The 26,245-nt window shown below is 43.5% G+C and overlaps 1 protein-coding gene across 1 annotated transcript; it reads left to right on the forward strand.

Moving 5' to 3' along the window:
* Positions 1-17,751: 17,751 nt before the first annotated feature.
* AZGP1 (alpha-2-glycoprotein 1, zinc-binding) lies at positions 17,752-23,950 on the forward strand. The gene is made up of 4 exons (XM_007073968.3): positions 17,752-17,896; positions 19,657-19,917; positions 22,464-22,739; positions 23,372-23,950. Exons 1-4 carry the CDS (start codon positions 17,821-17,823, stop codon positions 23,635-23,637), a joined length of 879 nt encoding a protein of 292 aa, XP_007074030.3. The 5' UTR covers positions 17,752-17,820; the 3' UTR covers positions 23,638-23,950.
* Positions 23,951-26,245: the final 2,295 nt, after the last annotated feature.

Consider the following 26,245-nt stretch of genomic DNA (forward strand, 5'->3'; position numbering starts at 1 on the left):
AGACCTCTTTGAGTCCCTCTCTCTAGGCTTGAGATTAAGAAGGCGGCACCCTCACCTCTTGCCCTTGAGAACTAATAGCATATCTCTTTCCAAAGAAATCCTCTCTCCCTCTAATTTCCAACAACTCTGCCAATTGTATACAATTCTGATGTGGGCATAGAGTTTAAGAATGATATGCCCGTGAGGCACCTGGGTGGCTCAGTCGGTTGGACGTCCAGCTTCGGCTCAGGTCATGATCTCACAGTTTGTGAGCTCGAGCCCTGCGTCGGGCTCTGTGCTGACAGCTCGGAGCCTGGAACCTGCTTTGGATTCTGTGTCTCCCTCTCTCTCTGCCCTTCTCTCTCTCTCTCTCAAAAGTAAATAAACATTTTTTAAAAATTTTAAAGAATGATATGCCCGTTATTTATTGATTTGGCACTTTTTTTTCCTTTGAAGTATTTCATCTCAGATTAGCAAATCACTTTAGAATGTCCTATGTGTTGTATTTTCTAAAACATGATATCTTGAAACCCTAGTCAGATTTTCCGATTTAATATCCTGTTACACTAGCACTTATTCAGTACTTAATAAGTGACAAATATTCTAAGTGCTAGAGGACTACTAACTTGCTTATCCCCCATAGCAACCTCATGATGTAAGTCTATTATCATCCTCTGTTACAGAGGAGAGAGATGAAGAATAAGGCAGTTAAGTAATTTATTCGGGGGTGAACAGCTAGTGAGTGGAGAAGTTGGGATTTGAACAAGCATCGTGGCAGCAGGTGGCAGACCCTTAAATGCCACAACATGGCTAGCTTCCCCGTTATTCAGATTATCAGCCTTTAAAGAACTTTTGATTGTAAACCCATTGTAATTTCATACCCGCAAGAAAATAAAAATCCTCTGCTTACCTGTCACACTTCTTAATGACTAACTTCATTATCCACCCTGGATCCCAACCAAAACCTTGGGTGTCCTCATGGACAACCCTTCCTTCATTGACCACGTCTTCCCTGCTGACCAGTGGCACACATTCTGCCCCTTGAACTAAGATGGTGTTTTAGTTCAAGAGCGAATGACCACCCTCATGGCCCTGCTCCTAGATGTGTCCCACCTCTAATCCATTCTGTGCATTGCAAACAATGTTTAACTCAATTCTTATTTAGATTTAACAAAAAACATGTTTCACTGTTTCTTGGCTCAGTGTTGCTTTTTGAACCCCGTACCTTCCTTCTGCGTTAAATTTTCTTCTTCTTTTTTTAACATCTTAATCATTTTAAGTGTGCAGTTTAGTAGTGTTAAGTGTACTCATGTTGTTGTGCAGCACACCTCCAGAATTCTTTCATCTTGAAAAACTGAAACCTCATAGCCATTTATCCCTCCCTTCAGCCCCTGGCGACACCATTCTACCTTCTGTTACCACGAATTGGACTACCTCATTGGATTCACTGGAATCATACAGCATTTGTCTTTTTTTTTTCTTTAATTATTTATCCTGAGAGAGAGAGAGAGAGAGAGAGAGAGAGAGAGAGAATCCCAAGCAGGTACCACACTGACAGTGCAAAGCCCAGTGTGGGGCACAAACCCATGAACTGCGAGATCATGACCTGAGCCAAAATCAAGAGTCAGATGCTTAACCAACTGAGCCATCCAGAGGCCCCACAGCATTTGTCTTTTTGTGATTGGCTTAGCTTAATGTCTTCAGCATTCATCCATATTATAGTTATCTATCAGAAATGTGTTCCTCTTTAAGGGCAAATAATATTCCTTGTGTGTATATATGTATATACCAAATTTTGTTCATTCATTCATCCACTGATGGACATTTGGATTGCTTCCACCACTTGGCAATCATGAATGGTGCTGTTGTGAACACAGTGTGCCAAATTTTCTTCTTCTTAAAACACAACCTTCAGTAGTTTTTCTACTGGGGAACTGTTGGGGGTAAACTCTTTTGATCCTCTTTGGTCTCAAAGTGCTTCCATTTTATCCTCAATCTTGAATTGTTATTTAGTTGGCTAGAGAATTCTTGGTTGATGATTATTTTCTTTCAGAACTTTAAAGGTATTATTTAATTGCCTTCTACTATCTAGTGGGTTTATAAGTCTTTTATGTAAAATGCCTATAGAAGATCACATAATGCCACCTAAGGTATCCACGTCGTCATCCTCAGAAGCTTGAATGTTGCCTTATATCAGAAATGGGACTTTGCAGGGGCACCTGGGTGGCTTAGTCGGTTAAGCGTCTGACTTCAGCCCAGGTCATGATCTTGTGTTTCGTGGGTTCGAGCCCTGCGTCGGGCTCTGTGCTGACAGCTTGGAGCCTGGAGCCTGCTTCGGATTCTGTGTCTCTCTCTCACTCTCTGCCCCTCCCCTGCTTGCACTCTCTCTGTCTCCCCAAAATAAATAAATATTTTTTAAAAATTTAGAAATGGGACTTTGCAGATGTGATCAAGTTGAGGATCTTGAGATGGGGACACACATGGTCTTAGTGGGCCTGATGACATCACAGGGTTCCTTATAAGGAGAGAGGAGGTCAAAGGGTATGATAAGAGATGTGATGACTGAGGCAAGACTCTGGAGCCGTATGTGGAAGAGGCCATGAGCCAAAGAACACAAATGGCTGGGAAAGGCAAGGAAATTGATTGTCCCTGAAGTTTTCGCAAGGAATACAGCCAAAACCTTGATTTTAGACTTCTGTGTTGTTGGGTTTTTTAAATTTTTTTTTAATGTTTATTTATTTTTGACAGAGAGAGACAGAGCATGAGCTGGGGAGGGGCAGAGCAAGAGGGAGACACAGAATCCGAAGCAGGCTCCAGGCTCTGAGCGGTCAGCACAGAGCTCCACATGGGGCTCCAACTCATGAACCACAAGATCGTGACCTGAGCTAGAGTCGAACGCTCAACCACTTGAGCCACCCAGGCACTCCTATGTGTGTTGTTTTAAGCCGCTAAGTCTATGGCAACTTGTTACAGCAGCAATTGGAAAAAAGTACAATGCCTGTTCTTGACTTTTGCCCAAATTTTTATTGGGTTGTTTTCCTTAGGGATTTGTAGGAGGTTTTTGTATTTTGAATGTGTTATTTTTTGGTCAGTTATATATTTTGCAAATATCTTCTCCCAGTTAGTGATTTCCTTTTTCACTCTTGTCACGGAGGCTTTTGATAACAGATTTCTTCACACAGTCAAAGCTTCCCATTCTTTTTATCAATAGTGTGTACTTTTTGTCTTAAGATATTCTTCCCTATCCAGATACGATACTTTTGATTTGTAGAATTTTTGTCATCCAGCTTAAAGTATTTTTTAATTTTCCATCATTATTTCTTCTCAACTGCATGGATGGAATGTTTAGAAGTATGTTTTTAAATTTCTAAATGTATTGGAATTCTCTGCTAATCTTCTTGATGTTAATTGCATCGTGGTCTGAAAGAACATAATTTCTGTAATACCAGCCCTTTAATTTTCTTGAGACTTACTCTGTGACTTAACATGTGCTCAGTTTTCTTTAATACTCTATATATATGCTTAAAAATATTGTTTTCCTCTGATTACTGAGTACAGTGTCCCCTATAAGATCACTAGATTAGTGTTGTATTTTGTTCTGTGTCTATACTACCCAATATGGTAACCATAAGCCACATGGGGCTGTTGAGCATCTGAAATATATCTGGGACAACTGAAGGAATGGAATTTTTAAGTTTTGCTTATTTAAGTGATCTCTGCACCCAAAGTGGGGCTTGAACTCATGACCCCAAGATCAAGAGTCAGATGCTCTACCAACTTAGGGCCCCTGAAGAAATGGATTTTCGTTTTATTTTTTAAATTACCTTTTTAAAATGTTTATTTATTCTGAGAGAGAGAGAAAGCAGGGGAGGGGCAGAGAGAGAACGAGAGAGAATCCCAAGCAGGCTCCATGCCATCAGCGCAGAGCCTGATGGAGGGCTTGAACCCATAAACCACAAGATCATGACCAGAGCCGAAATCAAGAATCAGATGCTTAACTGACTGAGTCACCCAAGCACCCCTGGAAAGGTATTTTTAAATTCATCTAAGTATAATTAATTTATTTAAATTTAAAAACTGAAACCCCATAAAATACTTTTCTGTTAAATACTGCTTTGTTGTTTTAGTAGGACAACATTGCCTTTAACCATGCATTGCATAAGATATTATTGTTACATTGTTGTGCAAATATCAGGAATGTGCATTGTTTCTGGTAATTCACATAAACATATCACTGATATGCCAATAGATTAATTCAGTTCAATGATTCAATTTAATTTTCTACTTACCAATGTAAAACACAATGTATTTATTAAATATTTTATGCAGACAGCATGAGTTACAGTTATACTTATGTAAATTATAGTGGTAGTTAAATTGAAGTACTTTATTATATATATATATATATATATATATATATATATATATATAGTATTTAATTATAATATAATTAAATTATTTTACTAGTTTTAAAAAAAATAAATGGGACAACATGCATGTGACTCTTGATCTCCGGGTTGTGAGTTCAAGCCACACACTGGGTGTAGAGATTACTTAAAAATCAATCAAGGGCCGCCTGGGTGGCTCAGTGGGTTGAGCATCTGACTCTTGATTTTCCTCAGGCCATGATCTCACAGGTTCTTGAGTTTGAGCCCCACATCAGGCTCTGTGCTGGCGGCATGGAGCCTGCTCAGGATTTTCTGTTTCCCTCTCTCTGCCCCTACCCCACTCACTCTCACTCTCTCTCTCTCTCTCTCAAAAATAAATAGACATTCAAAAAATAAAAATAAATAAAGTCAATCAATAAAAATAGGGATCAATTTTTAAATTTAAAATGAAGTCACACTACTGATATAGAATCAAGTGGAGATAAAGAACTTAGCATTTTACTTAATTGTAGAGAATAATCTGATGATGTCTGACTCTTGATTTGGTTTGGGTCATCATCTCATGGTTTGTGAGATCAAGCCCTCCATTGGGTTCTGTGTTAACAGTGTGGAGCCTGCTTGGGATTCTCTCTCCCTCTCTGTCTCTCTGCCCCTCCCCTGCAAACACACCTGTGCTTGCTCTCTCTCTTTCTCTCTCTCTCTCAAAATAAATCAGATGAATCATGTGATAAAAAGAGACACTACCCAATTAATATTTTGGGTACATTTCATCTCAGTATACTTCCAAATTCATGAAAAAATATTGTCAAGTCATGGCCTAAAAAAAAAATCAAACTTTCAGCATAGATATTTTATAGTCTTTTACAACTATCAAAGAAGAATTTCAGCTAGAAATTAAAAAAATATATATTTACTATCACAATGGACAGTTCTCTAGATGTTTCCCTTGTGTTTTGTTTCACTGTGTGATACATATTGAAAATATTTGTGTTCAGTTTTCCGAAGCAGACTCTAAGAAAATCATCATGAATACAGTTGATAAATCCACTGAATATAATGTGCAAATACTGTAAGTCATCACTGGTTTGTGGAACGGCTGTAATAAATAGAAGAAATTAATTCGATGATCTTGTACTCTTTGCTAATGCTTATTGGTTGAGCCGTGGAAGAGTTTTGCAAAGATTTACCATATTGATAATGCTAATGTAAGGTTTTCTTGAAACAAAAGAAATGCTTGCCAAAGATTCAATAATCAAAGACCAAAATAATGGCACTGTGATTCATGCTTCCCCACTGATATCATACCACAGATGAACAAACTAATTTTGAAGCTCCAAATAAAAGAAAAACATATTTGTGAAATAGCCAGAGATATGAGAATTCATGTCAGTTTAAACTTTTTGAAATCTAATAATGATTTTACACATCATATATACACATATATATACATATATATACATATATGTATACACATATATGTATATATATGTGTATATGTGTGTGTGTGTGTGTATATAATTTTAATTCCAGGACAGTTAACATACAGCGCTAATATTAGTTTCAAGTGTACAATACAGGGATTCAACAATTCTATATACATTACTCAGTGCTCATTGTGATAAGTATTTTACACATTTTTCTAACATTGAATCAGTATGGACACTAATCAGATCAATAGCTATTTACCACATAAGAGAAGCTGTGTTATTTTGCTCTACTAAAATATACTACATCTGGCCCAGTGGCTAAAATCTGGGACTCCTACTTAGTTAATTCTCCAGTGGTCTACCATCATCTGCCATTATCCATTCTGTCATCCATTATCTAGGGCCCAAACTAGTGAATTCAATGGGAATTTTATGTAGACCACCCCCATGCATTCCTTAACGAATTGGAGATGCTACCGATTTCCATTTCTCCTAGGATACAATATTGTTTTCTTTTATTTTTTTTAATAGTTATCTATTTTTGTGAGAGAGAAAGAGAAAGAGAGAGCATAGGCGGGGAGGGGGCAGAGACAGAGGGAGACAGAGAATCCCAAGCAGGCTCCCCACTGTCCACACAGAGACTGCTGTGGAGTTCAAATTCACAAACTGTGAGATCATGACCTGAGCCTAAATCAAGAGTCAGACACTTAATCTTCTGAGCCACCCAGGTGCCCCAATATTGTTTTCTACTTACTGTCTTGGCCTAGTGTGTGTTTGTCGGGAGGAGGGTCCATTTGGCCTATGCTACATACATTTGACCCTTGAACAACACAATGGTTAGGGACACTGACCCCTGCGCAGTCAAAAAATCCATGTAGGACTCTCCAAAAACTTAACTACAATTAGAACTGCAAGAGGTCGCTTTTTATTGCAATATACAATGTTCTGGAGAGACAAACTGCTCCCTGGGAGATGGTTAGCACCCCACGTTTTAAGCAGATGCTCACGCTTGAGCTCACTGCAGCAGCAACAGGAAGTGGCTGTGAAATCACTACAGAACAACATGTACTACGGTTAATTTTATGCAGTTAGGACTTAATACTACACCTTTACATTTATTTACATTTCTTTCAACGGCAAATAGTACCATTTACAGTCTGTAAGTGTGTGCATATTTTTTGATAAATTTTAACTTTTTAAGATAAGATTTGTGGGGGCACCTTGCTGGCTCCATCAGTAAAGCATGTGACTCTTGATCTTGGGGTTGTGAGTTCGAGCCCCACGTTGGGTGCAGAGATTACTTAAAAATAAAATCTTTTAAAAAAATAATAAAATAGGGGCACCTGGCTGGCTCAGTCTGTAGAGCATGGGACTCTCAATCCTCAGGGCCTTGAGTTCAAGCCCCACAATGGGCATGGATATTTATCTTTAAAATAAAATTTAAAAAATAATAATAATGAAATAAAAGATAAAATAGATTCATGTATTTTTATGGTGATAAATGATAAAGTATATTTGTATCTACACATATTTTATGCATCCCTTTTTATTTAATTTTTTCAATGTTTCTAGGCTACATGGTTTTCTGTGGCTTTTTTCAAATTGTTGCAAATCTCCAAAAAATTTTTCCAGTATATTTATTGAAGAAAATCCACATAGAAGTGGACTCACACAGTTCAAACCCAAACAACATGGGTTTCAGGGGTTTCCTTCCTTTTTATAGCTGAAAAATATTCCAGTGTGTGTGTGTGTGTGTGTGTGTGTGTGTATCACATCTTCTTTATTCATTCACCAAGATGGACATTTAAGTTGTTCCCACACCATGGCTATTGTAAATAACGCTGCAGTGAACATGGGAGTGCAGATATTACACTGAGATCCTGATTTCATTTTCTTTGGATATATACCCAGATGTGGAATTGCAAGATAATAATGTACTTCTATTTTTAATTTTTTTGAGAAACTGCCATACTTTTTTCCATAGTGGCTGTACCAATTTAAATTCCCACCAACAGTGCACCAGGGTTCTCTTTTCTCCACATCCAAACCAACATTTATTATCTCTTGTCTTTTTCATAATAGCCATTCTGACAGGTGTGAAGTGATATCTCACTGTGGTTTTTATTTGCAGTTCCCTGATGATTAGTAATGTTGAGCACCTTTTGAAAAAAATGTTTACTTATTTATTTTTGAGAGAGACAGAGAGATCACAAGCAGGGGAGGGGCAGAGAAAGAGGAAGAGAGAGAATCTCAAGCAGGCTCCACACTATCAGTGCGAGCCTGTCGCGGGGCTTGAACTCACGAACTGTGAGATCCTGACCTGAGCTGAAACCAAGAGTCAGACATTGAACCAACCAAGCCACTCAGGCACCCTGAGCACCTTTTGATATATTTGTTGTCCATTTGTATATCTTCTCTGGGAAGAAAAAAGTCTATTCAAGTCCTCTGTACTTTTTTAAGTTTATTTGTTTTGTTTTGTTTTTTTTAGTAACCTCTATACCCAACGTGAGGCTTGAACTTACAACCCAAGATCAAGAGTTGCATGCTCTTTCAACTGAGTCGGCCAGGCACCCCACCCCTGCACATTTTTAAATTGGATTGTTTGGGGGCGGTGGGGGGTTGTTCTAAGTTACATGACTTCCTTGTATATTTTGGATATTAACCCATTATCAGATAGATTGGGTTTGCAAATATTTCTTCCCATTCCATAGGCTACCTTTTCATTTTGTTGATTGTTTCTTTTGCTGCACAGAAACCTTTAAGTTTGATGTAGTCTCACTTATTTATTTTACTTTTGTTACTGGTGCTTTTGGTGTCACATCCGAAAAATCATTGCCAAGATAAACATCAAGAAGATGGTGCTCTATGTTTTCTCCTGGGAGTTCTATAATTTCAGGTCTTATGTTTAAGTCCTTAATTCATTTTCAGTTAATTTTTGTGAGTGATGTAGTAAGGTAAGGAAAGGTCCAGTCTCATTCTTTTGCAAGTGAATATTCAGTTTTCCCAACACCATTTATTAAAGAGACTATCCTTTCCTCATTGAGTATGCTTGGCTCTCTTGTCAAATATTAGGTGGCCATAGATGCATGGGTTTATGTCTGGGCTCTTGATTCTGTTCCATTGGTCAACATGTCTGTTTTTAATGTCAGTGCTATATCTTTTGATTACTATAGCCTTGTAATATAGCTTGAAATCAGGAAGTGGGAGGCCTCAAGCTTTGTTCTTTCTCAAGATTGCTTTAGCTATTTGAGGTCTATTGTGGTTCCATACAAATTGTAGCTTTGTTTTTTTCTATTTCTTTGAAAAATGCCATTAGAAGTTTGATAGGGATTGCATTGACTGTATAGACAGATTTGGGTAGTATGGACATTTTAACAATATTAACTCTTCCAATGCATGAACGTGGGATATATTTCCAATTATTTGTGTCTTCAGTTTTATTTATCAAAGTCTTACAGTTTTTGATATATAGACCTTTCACTTCCTTAGTTAAATTTGTTCATAAGTATCTTATTGTTTTTTATGTTATTGTAAATGGAATTGTTTCTTTATTTCTTTCTCATCTAGCTTGTTGTTAGAATCTGGAAACACACTGATTTTTGTATGTTGATTTTGTATCCTGCAACTTTACTGAACTCATTGATTAATTCTAACAGTTTTTTGGTGGAGTCTTTAGGATTTTCTATACACAAGATCATGTTAGCAGCAAACAGAAACAGTTTTACTTCTACCTTTCCAATTTGGATGCCTTTTATTTCTTTTTCTTGCCTAATTGCTCTAACTAGGATTTCCACTACTGCGTTGAATAGGAGTAGTGAGATGACATCTTTTTCTTGTTCCTGGTGTTAGGGGGAAAGCACTCAACCCTATCACTGTTGAGTATGATGTTAGCTATGGGTTTATCATATATGGCCTTTATTATGTTGAGATGTGTTCCTTCTATGCCCAATTTGTTGAGAATTTTTATCATGAAAGGACATTGAATTTTGCCAAATGTTTTTTTCTTTATCTATTGAGATGATCATATGATTTTTGTCTTTCATTCTATTAGTGTGGTTTTATCACGTTTATTGAGTTGCATATGGTGCATGAGCCTTGCATCCCAGGGATAAATCCCACTTGGTCTTGGTGTGTAATCCTTTTAATTTGCTGTTGAATTCGGTTTGCTAGTATTTTGTTGAGAATGTTTGTATCTATTTTCATCAGAGATATTGGTCTATAGTTTTTTCTTGTAATACCCTTACCTGGTTTTGGTATCCAGGTAATGCTGACCTTGTAAAATGAGTTTGGAAGTACTTCCTCCTTTTCTATTTTTTGGAAGAGTTTGAGAAGAACTGACATTAATTTTTTTTTTTTAATTTTTGGTAGAATTCACCCATGAGGCCATCTGGTCCTGGGCTTTTTCTTTTTTTTTTAATGTTTATTTATTTTGAGAGAGAGACAGAGAACATGAGCAGAGGAGAAACAGAGAGAGAAACACAGAATCCAAAGCAGACTCCAGGCTCTAAGCTGTCAGCACAGAGCTTGATGCAGGGCTCGAACTCACAAACCATGAGATTATGACCTGAGCCAAAGTCAGATGCTCATCAGACTAAGTCACCCAGGTGCCCCATCCTGGGCTTTTTATTGTTGGGGGTGGGGTTTCTGATCACTGATTTAATCTCCTTACTTATCTCCTTATGTATCTTACTTATTAGTCTGTTCAGATTTTCTATTCATGATTCAGACTTGGTAGGTTGTCTGTTTCTAGGAATTTATCCATTTCTTCTAGGTTATCCAATTTGTTGATGTATAATTGTTCATTCTAGTCTCATATACTCCTTTGTATTTTTGTGGTATCAGTTGTAGTATCCCCACTTTCATTTGTAATTTTATTTGAGTTCTGTCTCTTTTTTTCTTGGTAAGACTAGCTAAAGGTTTGTTAATTTTGTTTATCCTTTTTTAAAAAAAAAAAAAGCTCTTAGTTTTCATTCATCTTTTCTATTGTGTTTCTGGTCCCTGTTTCATTTATTTCTACTCTGAAAGAGGCAGGATGGGAACTAAGGGTGGCTCTAGGGTCAGACTCTTAGTCCTCTGCCAAACCACTTCTCAAGGAGGAGGAGCTACTGAGTCAGGTGCCTTTTGCACATCTTTGCATATGGCTTGTAATCATCTCCTTGGAAACCAAGAGCCGTGACCCCACATTCAGGGTTATGCAGATGGTCCGCCAGAGTGACCAAAGTCCTTGTTTAAATGTCTGAAGTGGGGGTGGAAAGTGGGGAGGTGCACAGAGCCTGGGGAATAGGGACACTTTTCAAAGTTGCATGAATTTCTCCAGATTCTTCAATGGCTCCATTTATAAATGTCCCCAGTGCCCGGGTCAGTGTGGGTATCAAGGGAGGAGGCTAAGTTTGGTGCGGGGCCGGGGGGAGTAGTAGGAGAAGGGGGTTTTTGCCTAGTTATTTCTAAACTTCTGACAAGACCCTAAAACACCAAGACAAACTTCTCTTTCACAATAAGTTTCTGAGGGTTGGTGCCAAGAAAGAAGCCCCCGAGGGTCGAGAGAGCTCTCCTCCCACTTCTTTATTCCACCAAACAATGCCTTCTTTGTCTCTCCTCTTCCCACCAAAAGAGACCAGCCTCCTCCCACAGCCCTATGTTGTTGACATGTGCCATGACCTGGAGCAGCAGGGTGCAGGGATCACCCAAGGGTAGGGAGTAAAAAAAAGTTTGGAGGCCTGGCGTCTCTGTAACCCACCTCTATGGGAGGAGAAACCTTTCTTCTCTCCCTCCCTCCTTCGTTTTCACAGTTGGATATATCTGTCTGGTTTGGAGGAGTATGAGAGGTCACCAGGAACAAGGGTTGAGGAGGGGTCAGCAGAAGTAAAGTATCAGAACAAGAAGGAAAACATCTCCCCCAGAGAATTGAATACAGCAGCACTGGACCTAAGAGACCTGGAAAGAAGAGAGCTAAGCTAGTCCTGGACCCATCATCACAATGAAAATCTGGAGGAAACAAAAATATAAACCAACAATTTCTTAAGATTGTGCAGGTTTAAAATCTGTAACATTTACAAATAGTCAACAAATGTATTTCTCACCATTATGGAAAGAACTCAACTTAGCAACAAGTTTAACTCAAGAACTGATGATATAGAGGCAGCATCCTGGTTTTATTCCATGCTGATCCCATCTGGCTCATTTCTAGAATTTCTAGAAAATCCTCCTTCCTGCACTTTGTACTACGTAAAGGCAAGCTCTTGCCCATGCAAGAATGCAACGCTGAGAGATGGACAGGAAGGAAAGCCTGGAGACCAGAGGCCATGGTCAGCTGTTGATCCCGATGACCAAGTTTTTTCCTCCTTGATCTTCTGCTACCTCACAAAGGGACTCACAGTTGACCCATACCTCAAAATCCTCTCCACCTTGGTAGCTCCTTAGTCTGTGACTTTCTCTATGCCAGATTTTCCAGGCCTAGTGAAGTCTTTCCCAGGTTTTAGGTCACTGCCTGCTCCAACAATCAGGCCTTCTTTCTCCATGATTATAAAAGCAGAAATCCCCTGGGACTCTAGTGCCAAGTAGTAGGGATGGAGAACGAGAGGAAGGCCAAGTTCAGAAGACTAGAAAAGACATCTTTGAAAGACATCATGGACTATTCCAAGGTCAGAGAAGGCCAGTAGAATGAATGCTATGCTGTTTTCACAGCTCAAGGGATAATCCCTCATAGGCATGAAAAGGGAAGTTAGCAAGAAGGCAATATCAGAGCCCTGAAAACCAACAAAAGACACAGTAGAAATACGCAGACACAACTCATCTACTTTCCTCCTCCCATCCTCACCCCAGGCCTTAGCTCTCACACAAGAAGTGGTGTCAGAGCCAACTTTCATCCACGCACATCTGACTACACCCCTACCCATCTGAGGCTGATTCCACTTTAGAAAGCATCAGACTCACCCCTGCCCAGGGTTGTTGGGTGGAAAATGAGCTGACTTTGGGGTCATTCTGACCAAGGTTCACATGGTGGCTCTACTACTCACTAGATATTTCATAGTGGCTTCATCAGGTGACTTAATCATCTGGGCTGCTTTGTATCAACAACTCCTCTCATGGTTATTGTGAGAATTCCATTTTTAAAACCTAGCCTATGTAAGCTGCATGGGGACAAGGGATAGTGTCTCTTGATCTGCCCTGTTCCCCCGTTGCCAAGGACATTACTTGGCATTTAGAACTTACTCATTAAATATGGTCCATAGTTCATAGTCCATTTGTGGTTTTTACTGAATGTTTTCCTTGCCATTGACTGTTACAGCCACGTGGAACCCTAAGGATCCTCCAGGCTATTTTACATAAGAGGAAGCAGACCCAGAATAAATCATTTCTGTGGGTCATACAGATTGCAAGATGCAAAGCAAGAGGCCAGTTCCTCATACCCAGTAAACTATTGATACCGACCACAGAATTAGAGACTAAGAGTGGGAGTAGAGAACAAAATGCCCCAAAAGCTGCAGGGAATCTGGAATCTCCAGGAGGATGAACCAGAAAAAGAGCCTGGATCATAAGTAGGAGTGATTAGGGCACAGAGGACTGGAAAGGACATTACCTGGAACAGAAAACTTGTGGTCAGAAGTCATGAGTAATGGATGATAAATAAAGAGAGGAAGAGGGGGACCCAAGGTAATTATAATAGATGGCATTTATTAAGCAAGTGCTATGTACCAAGTACCTGTGATCTTATTTAATTCTCACCAAAAAACACATCAGAGATAAAACTATTACTATTAATATCCATTTTAACAATGAGGAAATTGAAGCAGAGAAGAATTAAGTAATTTCCTCCAGGTCACAAATGTAGCAGGTGATGGTGGCACTGGGGATCAAACCCAGACATGCTTTCTGTAAAACCTGGATCATTGACCAAAACTCTCACCATATTAGGAGTTACTGTTTTGAGTAATCAGAAGGAGGGAGGAGGAAGCCCTAGGTAGGGATTATATTGATCCCAGAGACTGGCTACTCAGAGAGGATAAAACAAAGGGGCATTGTTGAAAATGGGTGGGGGAGATGGGGACATTCGGAATTGGGATAGGGCCAGTAAAAAAATAAAGGAGCAGACATAATCACTGCACAACCATAAAACTGAACAGTTGAAATCTTACGTTGAATGGAAAGAAAAATTGCAAATAATATAAAGACTAAAAATAATTTTTATTTGGTTCTGGAATACCTACAAATGTTGTGTCTGGTGCTCTCAGCAGTCACAAGATATCCAAAGAAATAAATTCTGTTCAACTGACTCAAGAGCATCCTCAGATCTGATTTTCCTCTCCCAGCCCACCAATAAGCTCTCTCTTGTGGCAAATGGGAGATTACCTTTAAGACTCAAGAAACACCAACCCAAGTGGAAATGTCTGACTTGGACCTTAATGATGTGGGGATATTAGGTTTATAGGTCTACTGCAGTTCCAGAAGGCCAGCAGTGAGGACTGGATCATCCTGTTTGCCCTGCAGTGGTAGACCAGCTTTCCCAAAATTGCACCAGCATATCTATGCAAAAGGAGCCTTCCCTGCTCAACCCCCCTCCGCCAAGACTGGAGCACACAGGCGGGTTGATCACCTTGGCACACAAAATCCCCTCTGCCAGTGGGAATCCACATGCAGACAGGAGGGGTGTGGGACCATCCCTGAGGCAGGTGCTTGTCAGAGTCTGGAATTTAGCCCTACTTGCAAGCCCATAAATTAACTGTTACTATTTCGTGGATGCTGGCAGAAGACAGGAGAACCTTCGGACACAAAGGACTGTTGGTCATGGCACATCAGGCAGTATGAACATCACGTTGGCCAGAGTTACCCTGTGCCCCTAAATCCCAGGCAGTATCTCTGAAGGACCCAGATGGATGTTATATAAGCAGTAGGCTTGTGTACGTTACAGTCAAGGAACACTGAACTTGGGAAAGGCATGCTTTTCTCATGAACTGTCTTGAGCCTGATCTTTTTCCAAAGGGCATCTCTTGAGGTTGCTCACTGCAAACACTACCCTGCGAAATGGCCCAGGTGGTGACCACACAGGGCTTGGCATTCTTGACATGCCCAGTAAGAACATGCAAGAAGCTCAAGCTCAAGACCCATGGCAGATTGCCCTGCCCAGCAGACACCCCTGACCCCCCCTACCTCTGCACTGGGTTGACCAGTTGTCGCCATGAGCTCTGCAACTCACAAAATGATTGCTCTGCTGGCAAGGCAGGATTGTATCCCAAAGGTACTGACACACTGATCTTTGGTAACTCTCTGCATGTGTTGCAATGAGATTAATATGATTGGTGAGGAGTTTGCAGTTGAATAAGAACATAGAAAAGTAATGACTTAGCGGCTCCATTGAAAACAAAAGTTTGTGTGGAAAAGTAAAATAATTATAGTTGATTGCATAACAGAGCTGTAAAGGTATTACATAGTCATAATAATGAAAACAATGAATATAGATCTAACCTAAGTTCTCATATATAATATTTATATTAGGGGGATGGATGATGGGAAGTGGGTGTGTGTGATGGAGGCTGGCAAAAGAAAGAAGGTAAATCATCTCTTCCAGAATATCTAGGATATCTATATACATCTATATAATGCCTGACACTGAAATATCAAGAAAGCATTTTATTCAAAAACATGGAGGTATACATCTCCAAAATAACCATCTAAAAAGATATGAAAATCATTGAATGAAAAATAAAGAAAAAATATTTTGGAAATCATTTTACTTTGCATAAACCAGGCATTGAAAAAATACTTACTGTCCTTAAGTAAAGAATTTTCACTGGGAATGGTTGACAGAAAAGAGAAGAACTGCAGAAAGATCATGCAATTGGAAGTAACAATGTGGAAATTTCATTTCTAAGTAATCTCTGTACCCAACGTGGGGCTTGAACTTAACCCCAAGCTCAAGAGTTGAGCACTCTACAAACTGAGCCAACCAGGTACCCCTGGAAATTTATTTTGAACACAAATTTGACTCAATCCTCAACTGCTTTTATAGCTTTATAGGATAAAATCAATAATAAAAACTAAACTAAACTAAACTAAACTAAAATAAAATAAAATAAAATAAAATAAAATAAAAAATAAAAAAATATGAAGCCAGACTAGCTGGCTGTGTATGGAGGCCCTACCTTCAGGGTCTCACACCTTCCAGGGAATGTTGGGTTGAAAGCTCTAGAGTAAAAACAAAGAAAAAAAGACATCAAATTCAACAAAGAAATCCCAGCCTGAGCACCCTTGGACCCTGTAGCCCTGGACAGCAGTAAAAAATGGGAATCAGAGAACATCCCAGTGAAGTGGCTGAGGTCTACCTGGAGGCGGAGTACTCTGACCTGTTCAGAGTGAGCGCCTACTACCTGGACTAAGCATTCACTGCTTCTTATGTTCTACTCGCCAGCAACGAGCATGAGAAGGACCAAGGAACCTCGAGAAGAGAGGACACAGCAGGCAGAAGACCCTGCAGAATAGAAAGAGGGCTTAGAAGTATGCAATGGTGTTCCTCAGAATCCTACTTTAGCCACTATACGTATTCTCAAAAGCTCTGGGTTCAGGACGAGAATGGGGACAGGGAGAGACATTGCCAGCCAGCACACTCGTGAGACTCAAGGAAGGTGCCTAAGTTCAGATTCTGTCCTTATCCTGAGCTCCCTAGGGAGAAACTGGCCTGGATAAGCCAGCTCCTTCAGATCTCTTGCCCAATAGTACTTTCTCTTACACCGAATTGGGTGAGCCATATGCAAAAATACGGTCTTTGATATTTAGTCATGGAAGAAAACCCAAATAACTCAGAAGGAAATAACTCAGCCAGTGATATGTCAAAGCAACTTTGGGCTCTTTGAACAAATTGAAAGAACACATGACAAAAGAAAAATTTCAGATCAATAAGGAAACCCAAAGTCCACAGAACAGGCCAGGGCTAAGGCAGACTGAAATGTGAGACCCCGCCCCACCCAGGACAGGGGACATAGGCTGGGGGTCGGCCAGGAAAGGGAACCTTGGAAGACCCCAGTCCTGGCCAGCTGTGGGGGAAGGGGAGAGGGACACAGAGCCACTCAGACACCTAGAGAAACTTCCTGGAGGGGTTCAGATTTCAGAGGAGGTGTGAAAGCCAAGACAGCTGGCCAAGAAGAGGTAAAAAGATTGTTCCTGACCAGTCAGGCATGAGACGGCTGAGTGGAGGGTCACAGGGACCTGACAAGGGACATGACTGAGAGTGGAGCTGGGCCATGGGCACCCCCAGGCTCACCAGGGAGGATAAGGTGCCCAGAGGACCAAATGTGTGTCCTTCCCTGAGCACCTCCCACCTGCCCAACAGAGAACCAGCAACAGATCCTCCTGCAGGCAGAACCAAATTCAAGCGCACTTTAAAGATGCCCCACCCCAGGAGGGCCTCACTGCCACACGCTGTCTCCTTCTTGGCAGTTCCTCAGTCCCTTAGTACTCCCTTGTCTCTTTGGCAGATTCCTCTGGGGACAGAGAGATAGGGAGGGAGTCAGGGATGTGAATGTCCTCCAGACAGAACTCTGGGATGCTGGGTGTGAGAGAGAGAGAGTCATACCCTAGATGGGCTCTGCCAGGGGCCCAGGCTCTGGCCAGGTGCAGAGCTTTTCCAGAGGTGGTCTGACAACACCCAAGTCCCCTCCCCGCACCCACAGTGAGCCTAGGGTGGGTCATGATAGACTGCAGAGGCATTTGCCACCTGATACCCCCGGCCATTGGCATTCTTTCACCTGGGGGATACACAGACTTTCAGCCTGCAGATCGGCCGTCTCAGCTCTCGATTTGCACACTGTCTCTGAGCTCACTGAGTGCAGCCTCTGCCCAGGGTGGCTTGTGCATCCTTCTCTCTCACTGTCAGGGGAGGAGCCTGTCCTGCACTCTCATTGGCCTGCAAAGTTGCCTTCCCTGGGCCGGGCTCAAAGCCCAACCATTCCCATAACTACACCTGGCTTTATCTCCAAGTAGTCTGCTCTGAGCTCCAGGACCCAAGGCAGTCCAGAACCTTCCAGTCAGGCACAATGGGCACAATGGTGTCTGTCCTGCTGTCCCTGCTGCTCCTTCTGGGTCCTGCAGTCCCTCAGGAGACCCAAGCTGGTGAGTGAGGAAGTAAGGGTGGCTCTGGAGAAGAACGGAGGGGAAGTAATAAATGGAACAGGTGGGCTGGAGAAGGGCCCCTCCTACAGCTGTGATCCACAAGTAGACTGTGTGAATGGGAGGCCAAGGCTGTCAGCTAACTCAGCTCAGAAACTTCTAGAAGCACTGAGGGAGCCTCTGGACCCATGCTAAATGAGGCTGTAAAGATCTGAAACCCCTTAGTTTACAAATGAACAAAACTAAGACCAGAGAGGTGAAGTGACCTGGCCAGAGTCATACAGCCAGGACGGGGCAGGAGCCACACAGGTAGAACTTCTTGTTCTTTTCTTTCTTCCAAGGGCTGGAGGAATCTGTCTGACTCTCAGGGAAGAGAGAGCAACCCCAAGGGGCAGATATGAAGGCAGGTTAACTGGAGGGTTCTAGAAAGAAATCTGTCCCCTCCCCCCACAGTGCCACTGTTAACCCTGAAGGCAAGTTACTGGGAGAGAGGCCAGCTGGAACCTTGAAAGAACCAAAGTCAACTCTAGAACAGGAAAATGAGGCTGTTTCTCAGCCAAAAATCTCAGGGGGAAGAAATATAAGCCAAAGTGTGCATGTTTTAAGTTTGCTACATTTACAAACTATGAGAACATAGGTTTTATTTGAGAATGTTAATCACACCCTACTCCAAAATTTGTATTAGCCAGGGTTGTCCAGAGAAACAGAACTAATAGGATGCATATCCAGACAGAGATTGACTTTAAGGAATTGGCTTGCACAATTGAAATTCACAGGCTAGTTCAGCAGGTAGAGACCCAGAGAAGAGTCGGTGTTGCCATCCTGAGACCAAAGGAAGTCTGGAGGCAGAATTACTTCTTCTTTGGGGGACCAGGCTTTTTTCTTGTGGCCTTCAACTGATTGGGTGAGGCCCACCCACATTATGAAGGGTAATATGCTTTACTTGAGGTCTACTGAATTAATAATGTTGGTAGTCATGTGGCAGATTCCTAGTTCAAGTACTGAAATTATTCTTGCTAATTAGTTTCTAAATGTGATTAACATTTAACACCCCTGTGAGTTGTATCATGAATTAATTATGGCAATGTCCTCCTCTCCAAGTCCCTGCCTTATACCAAAACATAAGGCACAGCCCTGGGAATTCTGAGCTCTAGATCCATTCTAGGTCATTTCCTGAGTTTTCTGGTAAATTCTTCCTACACATTCGAACTATATGTATTAGACTAGGTTAGACTAGGTTGTGTTCCAGTAACAAAGTTGTTAGTGGCTTAACCCAACACATTGTTTATTTCTTACTCATGTAAAGTGAATACAGATAAGGCAACTTTCCTGTCTTCCGTGGGGTGACTCGGGAATCCAGGGACTCCTGTTTTATCCTGAGGCCTCCACAGTCATCACCTAAATAAGAGACAGAGACAACAAACCAGCTAATAGGGCCTGAGACCAGAAGAAAGACATCACTACAATTCACATCCCCTTTTGGCAGAACTCAGTCTCATGATCCCAATATACCTACAAGGGGGCTGAGAAGTATTGTGTTGTCTCGTGCCAAGACAAGACAGTGTAGTGAAGCTACAGAATGGTCTCTGAAATGCCATCCCTAGAATTGGGAGGGCCCTTTCACTCGAGCGAGCCTCCAGTGAGGTGAGGCTGTGGGCTGCAGAGGCCAAGGCCCAGTGACCACATCCCCCTTCCTGGCCCTCTGCTGCCCCACGTTGGGCCTGCATGGACCCCACACTTCAAAGTCTCTTCCTCTTTTTCAGGGTCTTACCGTCTCAGCTTCCTCTACACCGGGGTGTCCAGGCCCACTGACAGCCTCCCCAGCTTCCAGGCCACTGCCCACCTCAATGACCAGGTCTTCTTTCACTATGACAGTAAAAGCAGGAAGGCCATACCCCTGGACCCATGGAGCCAGATGGAAGGAATAGAGGACTGGGAGAAGGAGAGTGAACTTCAGCAGGCCAGGGAGAGCATCTTCATGGAGACTCTGCAGGACATCATGGACTATTACAAGGACAGAGAAGGTCAGTGGACCAAGGAGGGTGGGGTGGAGGGTCTTAGCCCTGCAGGTGTGAGTGGAAAGGGATCAGCAGGATGGAACTAATCCCCACCCCTAACAAGGAACAGAAAGCAGAGTAGAAATATGTAGACATTCTGCATCTCCCCACCCCCACCCCACAATGCAGCTGCTCTCCGCCTGCCCCGTCATGTCCCCATCCTCACTCCCAGACCTCAGCTCTCACAGGAAGTGATGTCAGAGTCAGCTCTCACCCAGGCACATGTGACCTCTCAGCTCCACACCCCAATCCTTCTGGGGCTGCTGGCTGGCACTTCAGAAGGCATCAGACTCCCCAGCCCAGGGATGTCGAGCAGAGAGTGAGCTCACCCTGGGGTCGGTCAGACGTGGGTTCACGTCGCAGCCCAGCCAGTCACTAGCCATTTCACAGTGAACGCATCTTAATGCCTGGTCTGAATCGGCAAAACTGGAATCTCCAAGAGATTCCATCAAACTTACCTATGTGAATTCCACAAAGGCTAGAACTTCATCTGTCTTGATCACCCCTCTAGTCCCATCCCCTAGGATAGCCAGTAACACCTGCTCAAATGAAATGTGTTGCATGATTGAGAGAAAGTGCCTGGCACCAACCATGGCCCATACCGGGAGCTAGTGGTGAGTGAATTCAAAGCCACATGCTGTTAGAGGTACAGGGAATCCTAAAGGCCCTCCTCTCCATGAGGGCTCATCTGGACATGTGGTAGGAGGCATTTGAGGAGCCAGGACAGTGCAGGGCACCAGGACTGGCTCCCATGTGTCCAGTCCACTACGCAGTCCTGCACACTGCCCACTCCCCAAGTCAGCCAGTCACAGGCTGGCAAACTGTTGATGCTAAGTCATTGCAGGGCGGGCATCGAAAGATGGGTTTCTGAGTACAAAAATGCCTAAGAAGCTACACGGAACCTGAAAGTTTCCTAAAGGAGGCCAGAGTTTTGCAGAAATCTGAAGGATAAGGAATGGGAAGCCCAGGTAAGGAAAACAGCCCAGTGAGTGTGTCAGAAGTAGGACAGGGTGAGTGATGCACAGTGCCCAGAGATGCCAGCAGACATTTCACCAGCTGGAATAAAAATGTTGACACGAGTAATTATGAGGAAAGAGGGTAAAGAGATGAACACAGGGTGGCAGAAAAAGGATGGGAGCGAACACTTATCGAGCACTTGCTAGGCACCAGGCACGGGTGTTAACACTTGTCATGCTCGCGCTCACCCTCTAAAGTAGTACTGTCACCATCGCTGTCTCCAAGATGAGAAAACAGAGGCCCAGAGAGGTTAAAGGCCCAAGTTGGTGCACAAGCCAGGTGGGGGTGGGGAGAGAGCTGCCACTTGAGGCCAGGGAGCTTGAGATGAGAACCTGTGCCCTCGGCGCTAATCAGTATTGGGTAAACACCTCCCTTTATCACCAAAATGAAGACATGTGTCCCCTTCCCTAAGGAGGATGATTTCCAAGGCTTGTGGCTCGCTGGGAAGAGAGGGGGCCTCCGAGATTTGTAATGTAGACATCAAACTCCGGAGAAGAGGGAAGCAGTGATCACATCACGTTTACTCCAGTGGTGATGTCAGCTCCACTTAGAAATGAGAGGGGGAAATGGGGGACATTTCATAATCTGCATAAAACTCTAAATATGAAATTCTATTTCACTCAGAGACAGCACTTCAGCGTGGTTGTGTCAGGTTTCTAAGAGCTTCCGATGGGGCACCTGGGTGGCTCAGTGGGTTAAGCGTCCAACTTCAACTCAGGTCATGATCTCGCGGTTCATGAGTCAGAGCCCTGTGTCAGGCTCTGTGCTGACAGCTGGGAGCCTGCAGCCTGCTTTGGATTCTGTGTCTCCCTCTCTCTCTCTGCCCCCTCCCCACTCCAACTCTGTCTCTCTCTCTGTCTCTCTCTGTCTCTCTCAAAAATAAGTAAAACATAGGAGCGCCTGGGTGGCTCAGTCAGTTAAGTGTCTGACTTCAGCTTAGATCACGATCTCGTGGTTCATGAGTTTGAGCCTCACATCTGGCTTTGCACTGACAGCTCAGTGCCTGGAACCTGCTTGAGATTTTGTGTCTCCCTCTCTCTCTGCCCCTCCCCCACTCTCTGTCTCTGTCTCTGTGTCTCTCTCTCTCAAAAATAAACATTTTAAAAAATTACATAAATAAATAAAACATTAAAAAATGTTTAGTAAAAGAATTTACAAAATATAAAAAGAGCTCCCAGTGCATTCACAGTTCACTAAATGAGATGATGCACAGGGACTAGACATCCTGTGCCTAGTCTCTAGCTCCCTGATACTCCCCAGCTGGGAAGAATGTTTCTCTGCTCAGACGGGCCTAAAACCCAAAGCAAAGCAACTTTCCCTGTCTCTGTCTGCTGTATGTCTGGCTCATAACCCATTTGTCAAGATAAAGGGACCGTGTGCTTAGGTTTCCAAAACCACTCTTCCTGCTGTTTTTGCAAACTGTGTAGGAATAGCAGTTATTAAGACGGAGATGATGCCAGACTGACTGACTTCCTGGGGGCCCGGGGAGGGTACAGGGTCTCACACCTTTCAGGGAAGGTTTGGCTGTGAGCTCCTGAATAACAAAAGCAGTGGAGCATTCTGGAAGTATGCCTACGATGGACAGAACTTCATCGAGTTCAACAGAGAAATCCCAGGCTGGGTCCCCCAGGACCCAGCAGCTCTGAACACCAAGAGGAAGTGGGAGGCAGAAGAGGTCTACGTGCAGCGGGCCAAGGCCTATCTGGAAGAGGAGTGCCCGGCGATGCTGCGGAGGTACCTGCAATATGGCAAGGCCTTCCTGGACCGACAAGGTACCCCCCACTTCCTGTGCCCTGCTCCTCCCGAGCTGAGCTGAGAAGGACCAAGGTGATCTCAGGCTGGGAGCCCAGGGAATATCTCAGGCACATCCCATGGTGGTGTCTCTATGCTGATGCCTCCTGGCTTGACACTGGATGGAGGCAGGCATGTAAAATGCCTGCCTGCGACAGGACTGGTCGGCACAAGCTAACACGTTGGTTTGGGAGGCGATGAGAATGAGGGTCCTACAGGATACAGCAGGGAAGGGTCTGATGGACAGAGCCGCAGGCAGACAGAGCCGCAGGCAGAACTGAGGCCTAGAGCTGAGCCTGGGAGAGGAGAGAGCCCCAAAGCCCACTCAGAAGTTTGGGAAAAAATAAAAACTGTATGGAGGCATTCACAATTTCTTGCCATCAGATGTCAGTACATGGTGGAGGGACAGGGGAGCAAGAGGGTGGCCACAGTCATTCCATGATCCAACATGGGAACCCTCAGCCTTCCCTGATCTTCGTAAAGCTTCCCTGGGGAGGCAGACACAAAACTTGGAGTTCTGCTCATCACCAACACCCAGAGAGTGGAGGGAAGGGACACGAGCAGGGAGTCATCTAGGGCACACCCTCCATGTCCACACTCTGTCCCCCCGCAGATCCCCCATCTATGTCCATCACCAGGACCCCAGGAGAAGATACGATCAAGTGCTGGGCCAGTGACTTCTACCCACAAGATATTGATCTGCACTGGATTCAGGGGGGCAATACAGTAGAGACTGAGGTGAGGGGAGACCTTCTCCCCAGTGGAAACGGCACTTACCTGTCCTGGGTGTCGTTGACAGTTTCCCCTTGGAGAACTAGGAACACAGTCTTCTGTCGCATAGTGCACAGCAGCCTGGACCAGCCCCTCACTGGGCTGTAGGACAAGAGGCAGGGAACCAGGGCTGACGGCTGCAAGGGGACTCAGGTGCAGCAGTCACCCTTCCTGCAGAACGCCAGAAGATGAGCTCTAGAAACCACCGTCAGCATCACCAGTGGGGCCCAGGGAACAGTGTGAGAAGTCAGGGAACAGAAGATTTGAATGCCAGCCACTGAGCTGACTCACTGCTAAATTCTCTTGCAAAACCCCATTATCTAATCTATAGAATCAAATCAACAGTAATCACCTTGCCTAGCACACAGTGTAGGAAGAGATTTTTCAACTGCAATCGAGTAAAAATAATGAGTACATGTTACCATTCGTCCTGTGCTCCTAAGCCTCTGATTCATCTGAAATTCTCGGCATCGACTCAAAGCAGCGTTTCTGGGCATCATGACCTGGGATGTCAACTGTAGCGTGGCGTGGACCACCTGGTCCGTTGGGCCTTGTTCAGGAGCCCACTGTGGATGTCCCATCTGTTGTGAGGCTGGAGAACCTCTTTAATACAAACCCAAGCCTCCTCTGTGCCTCAGTTGCCCCAGACCTCCCTCCTCCCTGTGAAACACTGCCCTCCATTCCAGTGCTCCACCATTCCCACACCATTTTGCCTTGGAGCCACACACCATAGCTCATTCAAGAGGCTTCCTCTCTCCAGGACACACTCCCAGGAAAGCAGGAATCTGATGTTCACTTGTATGCGTGTGTGTGTGTGTGTTTAACCAGGTTACCCACCACCATCCACAGGTTTAAACCCAAAAAGACAGAGCAGAGCTCACACTTGACCTTTTCATTAAGCTAATCTCTATGACGAGACTTTCCTTTCCTTCCCAGCCTCAGCCTCTACACTGGATTTCTCCAAATGAAATGAGCTGAGCTGAGCTCATTAAGCATTCAGAATTCTAAGCTGACTCTTTTATTTTTCTTGAAACTCTAAATTTTAAGATTATGCTTTTTATTTTTGATACTTTGACCAAGTTTGGAAATCAAAGCTGAGAAATAGCTTCTTCAGTCTATGTGAAATCCATATTCCTCTCCTCCAAGGCAAAAACACAAACAAATAAACAGTATAGGGCTACAGGTGGGGATATCCCAATAGTCAAGAGGGAAAAATATAGCCGTTGATATTTCAAACCACATGACACTGAACAAATAAAGAAAACCACGTGATGGGAGAATTTCAGATCAATAAGGAAACCCAAAGTCCACAGAACAGGCCAGGGCTAACGCAGACTGAAATGTGAGACCCCACCCCACCTAGGACAGGGGACATGGCTTGGGAGTGGGTCAGGAAAAGGAACCTCAGAAGACCCCAGTCCTGGCCAGCTGTGGGGGAAGGGGCGAGGGACACAGAGCCACTCAGACACCCAGAGAAACTTCCTGGATGGATTCAGATTTCAGAGGAGGTGTGAAGGCCAAGACAGCTGGCCAAGAAGAGGTAAAAAAATCGTTCCTGACCAGTCGGGCATGAGATGGCTGAGTGGAGGGCCACAGGGACCTGACAAGGGATGTGACTGAGAGTGGGGCTAGGCCATGGGCATGCCCAGGCCCACCAGGGAGGATAAAGGGCCCAGAGGACCAAATGTGTGTCCTTCCCTGAGCACCTCCCACCTGCCCAACAGAGAACCAGCAACAGATCCTCCTGCAGGCAGAACTAAGTTCAAGGGCACTTTAAAGATGCCCCCCCCCCCAGGAGGGCCTCACTGCCACAAACTATCTCCTTGGCAGTTCCTCAGTCCCTTAGTACTACCTCATCTCTCTGGAAGATTCCTCTGGGGACAGTTCACCAGCTAGACTGCAGGGATGAGCAGGAGATGCCAAAGGGCTACAAGACTTAACCCTAGTCTCTGTTAAGGTCCTCTTCAGTTTGGCTGAACGCTGCCTTTTCAGCCTAGCGTGCTACTAGATCTTGCTATGCCAGCCAAGTAGACCTGATTGTCAGATATGTTTAGTGTTTTCTCCTGTTTCTTTTGTTTATTTATTGGTGCAGTCACTCAAGAATTCTATACTGAGTATCGATTTTCTGCTTGGTACTCTAATAAGCATTGGAGACCAAGCAGGACAAGTAGGTACCACCCTTTCCTGCCTGGAGCTTGCCCCAATTCTGTTTATTGAAACAATACCCTCCATCAAGGTTCAACCCAAAGCTTACCTCCTCCCGTGACCACTACCATGATCACTAATTCCAACACATACTCCTTCTATGCTATCAGATAGAAAAATCAGGGAATATTTCCAGAAAGACACTGAGGGAAGCTAATTTCCACACTATCTAAGCATCCCACACCACCCCATCACCTCATCTCTTTTTTGTCCCTTTCCAAGTGAAAGGAAAGGAATCAAAGATGGGAATAACCGGGGGAAGAGCATTTGGGGCAGAGGGCACAGCAAAGACCAAGTCCCCAGGGCAAGAACAATCATGGTGCTTGAAAGGCAGAATAAAGACCAGTGGACTCCAGCATCATGAACAAGAGGAGAGTCATAAGAGAAGATGTTGAAAAGACAGATAGCAGCCAGATTGTGTAAGAGCTTTGTCAGCCTTGGGAAGGAGTTTCTACTGCAAACGGCACTGCCTGGTAGGTTTTAACAAAGATGGTGATATGATTTGATTTAG

The sequence above is a fragment of the Panthera tigris genome, chromosome E3, assembly GCF_018350195.1.
Source record: "Panthera tigris isolate Pti1 chromosome E3, P.tigris_Pti1_mat1.1, whole genome shotgun sequence".
Taxonomy (NCBI): domain Eukaryota; kingdom Metazoa; phylum Chordata; class Mammalia; order Carnivora; family Felidae; genus Panthera; species Panthera tigris.

Coding starts and splice junctions, on each gene's coding strand:
- AZGP1 (XM_007073968.3), top strand. CDS start 17,821: ATGGGCACAATGGTGTCTGTCCTGCTGTCCCTGCTGCTCCTTCTGGGT. Junction 19,918..22,463: donor CTATTACAAGGACAGAGAAG/GTCAGTGGACCA, acceptor GGGAGGGTACAG/GGTCTCACACCTTTCAGGGA. Junction 22,740..23,371: donor GGCCTTCCTGGACCGACAAG/GTACCCCCCACT, acceptor GTCCCCCCGCAG/ATCCCCCATCTATGTCCATC.